Source organism: Nanorana parkeri, unplaced genomic scaffold (genome assembly GCF_000935625.1).
Source record: "Nanorana parkeri isolate BGI_ZX_2015 unplaced genomic scaffold, ASM93562v1 scaffold1439, whole genome shotgun sequence".
NCBI lineage: Eukaryota > Metazoa > Chordata > Amphibia > Anura > Dicroglossidae > Nanorana > Nanorana parkeri.
In genome coordinates, this window is record NW_017307707.1 from 393,409 (window position 1) to 398,926 (window position 5,518).

At 40.5% G+C, this 5,518-nt stretch overlaps 1 protein-coding gene across 1 annotated transcript in view; it reads left to right on the top strand.

Annotated features, from left to right (window-relative positions):
* The window catches only part of IKBKAP (inhibitor of kappa light polypeptide gene enhancer in B-cells, kinase complex-associated protein), a 66,542-nt gene extending 61,278 nt beyond the window's left edge, over window positions 1–5,264 (top strand). The window contains exons 33-37 of the mRNA XM_018569988.1: window positions 711–822; window positions 909–1,036; window positions 2,996–3,150; window positions 4,834–4,912; window positions 5,189–5,264. Coding sequence (XP_018425490.1) covers window positions 711–822; window positions 909–1,036; window positions 2,996–3,150; window positions 4,834–4,912; window positions 5,189–5,256 — 542 coding nt within the window. The 3' untranslated portion in view covers window positions 5,257–5,264. The remainder of the gene's footprint in view (window positions 1–710; window positions 823–908; window positions 1,037–2,995; window positions 3,151–4,833; window positions 4,913–5,188) is intronic.
* Window positions 5,265–5,518: the final 254 nt, after the last annotated feature.

Here is a 5,518-nt window from a genome sequence, read left to right on the forward strand (position 1 = left end):
GAAATTTGATCAGTGTGTGGCCCTCTTTCCGCCGCTGTCGGAATAGAATAGCTCGTATAATAGCTGGTCTGAGAATTCTCTCACCGCTGTCGGAATACAATAGCCCATGGGCTGAACGAGAAGGAATGATCAGTGTATGGCCAGCCTTGGGTTTTATAGCCTCATTATCACCTCCCCTCCAGTTTTTGGACCTTAGTGATGCAGTTTGACTGCAGCTTACATTGAGCCTATCCTTTGTCTACCTGGAAAGCCCCCATAGGGGGGAAACTGTCTTTTTTTTTTTTTTCTTCAATCCTCACCTGGAGCTCACTTTTGGCCATGTTCATGGACACATAGCAACTTGGGATTTTCATGAAAGGTTCCTAAGGAAGCAACTCTACGTGAAATGCATCGAACCTAATGAAAACTTGCTGTCTGTCTGAGCCTGTGATATCTGGCTAAAGATATGTATATGTTTGTTCCATATTTGCTTACCAGGGCCATAACGTTCTTAAATTATGTTTTAGCTTTGCTATAAGGAAAATATGTTGTTTTTTTTATCAGCAATTTGGTAATGGTACTTTTTTGTGGCACTTGAAAAGCTCCAGGCTGTTTTTTCCCCATCTTTTCTTTTGTTTCTATGGTTATGAGATTGGACATGGTTATGAGATATAATAAGATTGACACATTCATCATCGGTACAATTGTTTTACTTCTCCTGCATTACTTAGATGATGAGATCCCTGGAGGTCCAGAATCAGATCTGTTTTCTGACACCAGCAGCATCATGACTACAAGTGACATGAGTGGAAAATATTCTCAAAGTAATTCCAGAGTCTCCTCGTAAGTGGCTGTTTAGGATGGGCATAAGGATAATTTTACTCATTGCTGAGTTGTTGTGACTTAAGACTTATTTGTTTTACATGCAGAAGAACCTCAAAGAACCGTCGAAAAGCAGAGCGCAAGAAGCACAGTCTAAAAGAGGGAAGTCCCCTAGAAGATGTGGCTTTAGTGGAGGCAATGGGAGAAATTGTCCGCACAGTGGATAAAATGAGAAGTAAGTGTGCGCAACCGTATTCTTTTGTTTCAAATGACATCATTAGACATTTGCTTAGGCAATTAAGGTAGATCAATAATACAGAAAAGCTTCACATCCCTCCCTTTTTGTAATTGGCTTTCTATACAGTAATTCACTTTACAATTTATATTAATGGCTCGGCTTCAGTACCCGTGATCTGATCTGCAGCACCATCGGCATTGTTTCCATGGGCTTTGATAACCTTACTGAAATGCTGTCTTAAAGGGATTTCTGCATTTTCAGAGTTTTGTTTTGTTTTTAGTTTTGGCTAAAGTGGTGTAGATGTCAAATTTCTGTCGGGCATCTTTTTCTGAGATCCCATTGGGGAGATTTTCCCTTACCTTCTTCCTCTGGGACACCTTTGCAAGAAATACAATACAATACCTATACAAGGGTGTGGTTGTCACCTGGACGCACGGCAATAAAAAGATTGCCAGGAGTTCTTGCCCTTCTAAAAATGTGTGTCCCTGTTGGAGAGATTTCAAATCACTTCCAGTCCTAACAGAAAGTGAGGGGAAATCTCCCTAATGAGGACAAAGTTGGCAATAAAAACTGTACAGAGGCTGTAATCCTTCCCCGCTATTCATTTTTACGATTTTGCGCACACATAATAAAATGCAGCTTTTATACATGAAAACTGTATAAAAGTTCTCATGTATAGAACCTCATAGTGCATATAAGCATTAAATAAGACCCTAATAATAACTGGCCCTAAATTGCATTATTTTACTAAGCTCAAATACCTTTTTTTTGCCTTTTTTTATTTTGTGCTCACATGATGTAGCCCATGTACCTCCATGCCTCATTGTCCGAGGGCAGAGATTAGTTTCAGCATGTGATGAAGCTCTAAGCCTGAACATTATATAAAAGAACTCATTCCAGGCATTCCATTAGATATGCATGCTCTTCTCTGCTGGCCTCTGGGAGTGGTGCAGACTTCAATTGTGCAATCTGCATCATCCAGTGGCCAGCAGGGAGGAACATGCACATCTAAAGGGATGCCGGGAATGTGTTCTTTCATAGTGCTCAGGCTCAGACAGAACACTGCTTTCTCCCAGGGAAAAAATAAAGCATGGCAGGAGGATCAGCTGCAATAGTGTTGCCACTCTGAATAAGAAAGTATAGGGAAATGACAGGATCAACCAGGAGTTCACTATATAAGACTATAGTATTGAAAGAAACATTGAGCGCAGAGTAGGAGCAATTGAGTTTAGAGCAAATGGCACAAAAAAAATGTGGGGTTTATATATTTATTACAGGTATTTATATAGCACCAACAATTTACGCAGCACTTTACATAGTTGCACATTCACATCAGTCCCTACCCTCAAGGAGCTTACAATCTAAGGTCCCTATATTACATGCATACATAGAGGGCCAACTTAGACAGGAGCCAACCACCATAATTTGCAAATAAATTTGTTCCAAATCAGTCAATGTGATTTGTCTGGATTTGTTTTCTCATTTTGTCTCTCATAGTTGAGGTCTACCTATGATGCCAATTACAGGCCTCTCTCATCTTTTTAAGTGGGAGAACTTGCACAATTGGTGGCTGACTAAATACTTTTTTGCCCCACTGTATATGTAGCAACTTGCTGCCTTGCGAAGCTGCAAAAAAACAGCGGTAGCCAATATTGTCCATAGGAGATGCTTTCTCAATTTAGAGGTATATGTGAATAGTGATCCTCTGTCGTGAGTGGTGATATCTAGTATATGTCATGTAATAATTTTTCTACATATGCGCTCTTGCATTTGAATGTGCCTATACGTGGGTGAGGAGGCTTTAAAAGATATTTAATTTCCTTTATTAAACTTTAATTTTTTTTTTAACTCAACTTGATCTGCCAGGCTTGCAGTTTTTAGCTTGAGAAAAGTGGTAAATTTGTATTTATTTGGCTGGTGTTGCACTTTATTGGGTAATATTTTTGTTTTTTGTAGCTGAAGTGAACAGTCTTCTGAAAGTGCTTGTGCTCTTTGGTTATGATACTGAAGCCAGACAACTTCAAACGGAATATCACAAATTCCTGCATTTGATAGAGATATCAATTCCTGAAATATGGATTCCACAGGGCCAGTCAAATGCAGCAACTCCGGTAAGTTTTCTGCTTATGTAGGGCTTGAGTTTCTAAATCAGTTTTATCTTAATCAGTTCTCAGAAAGCAAGTATACAGTCCTTGTCTTGCACATTTTTGTCCCTCATGAACCCTACAGACAAGAGGTATGGCTGTAGTTTGAATGCAACCTTTGGGTTGTGTGGCCAGATCATATGATACACTATAGGCAAGGAACCCTAGGTGTGTAGAAGAGTTATAATTAACCAAATGCTTCAGGGTCTGTCCCCCCTTACAGTGTATCTGGCATGTAGGGCTCAAAAAGAGTAATTTGCCTCCTTTTGTACGCAGGATCACAGAATGTACGCGTTTACATGCATGGTATTCTTAACCACTTGCTGACCAGGTGTTTAGACCCCTTTCCTGTCCAGGCCATTTTTCAGTATTGAGCGCTGCGGTACTTTGACATTTATTCTGTCATGCAACGCTGTCCTGAAATAAATGTTATACCATTTTTTGGGGAACAGATAGAGCTTTCTTTTGGTGCTATTTAATCACCACTGGGGGTTTTATTTTTTACTAGAGTAAGGAAAAATTAGTGAAAATGTAAAAAAAAAAGTTTTTTTTTCTTCATTATGTTAGGAAACAATTACCCAATTTTTTGGTAAAATATAAAAGACGGGGTCACGTCGGGTAAATAGACACCAAATGTGTCAAGCCTTTAAAATTGTGCGCACCCACAAAAAACTACACTACCCAGAATTGACTATAGGCAAAGCTTTAAAAGCTTTTACAGCTCATCAGCTCATCAGTTTAGTGTTATCAGTGACTGATGGCCCTGGAATTATTGCGCTCACTTCGACGTTCGTGACTATATGCAACATGTGTGGCGTAATGGGCGCAATCGTCGTTTCCACACATATGCGCACCCGACGCAAATATTTTTTTTGCAACTTTCATTTTTTTCCCCCTTAACGTTATTGTCATCACTTAAGGGGATAAGAAACCCCCTATGTGATGGCAAAGAGAATGTGACAGGTCCTCTTTATGGAGATATCAGGGGTCTCCAAGACCCCTAATGTAACCTAGGGACCCCCAAAGAAGCTGATGAAGTAGAGATCTGCTTCATCAGCTTCTCTCCAGCGTCTGAAGCTGGAGAGCGACACAAGAATATACATCACTTCCGCATTCTGACACGGAGAGGGGACCGGAGGGAGATCGTGTACTGATCTCCCTCTGATCCCGTCACAGAGCCACTATGCTGGTCTTAGGCTCGCAACGGACACAGTGGAGCTCGGGACCAGTGGGAGGGGGGGCGACGACACAAGGACCGCCAGCTTATACAAACAATCCGCCGGCTCTATAGCCGGCGGATCGCTTGTATGTTAACAGGCATCGCTGCCTGTTTTTAAATATTGGCACTTCCCTGCTCGCGCGTGGCTGAGCGGACGTTTAAAAACGCCCGCTCAGATCCAGGGTACTCCCGACCAGCCGTTTCTTTCTTACAACGGCTGGCCGGGAGGCGGTTAATGTGGTCGCTCAATTGTGCCATGTTCCTAACAAGTGAGGCAAGTGTAGAGGGGCACCAGCTTTAGGACTTCAGTCATCTGACAAAGCAGTATCACATGAAGAGGTGAACTGTGTTTTGTGATGGAATGTGTTTAGTAGACAGACAGCAGCAGACAGCTTCACAACATAACCAATAACTAAACATTTTTTTTACAGGTCTTAGGTCCTCATTCAACTGCCAATAGTATAATGAATTCATATCAGCAACAGAAAAACATAAAATCAACAGAGCAAGGTAAGAGTTTTTTTTTTTTCAAGTTGTTCTTAGTAGCTTAAAGCTATTTTGATAAAATGTCATGCTACCCTTGGACCACTCTAAGTTTTATGCATTTGTTAACATTCACATTGCCTCCATTGCAGCGTCTTGACTTTCAGTGTGTTACCTTATCCTTAGGCAATATATTAATGATGATTTGGTTTTTGCCCTGGAGACAAAGGACTGTTTGTTTTGTAGCAAATTGTGCTTGATCACGTTATTGCTTATTAACTGATCTGTCTGGTTTTCTTTCAGATTCTAAACTGGCTATAGCTCCTACACTTTGTAAAACCACACAGTGGAAGCTTGACCTCCTTGATTAGGACTGGAGACGCCTTGGTGAAAAAAACAAATGCTTTAAAACAAAGACAATACAGCCACTTTAGAAGACTTGCTAACCACAGATGCATCATGCAAAAGACTTTAAGTAACAAATCAAGTCTTGCTAGCCCTGAAATGATGGCATTTTCCTGGCAAAGCAATTAATATGGCAACTTCAATCTTTGTGTACAATTCACTATTAATGTTCTATGGTGAATAAATACAAATGTTTATTATTATACAGGATTTATATGGCGCCAACAG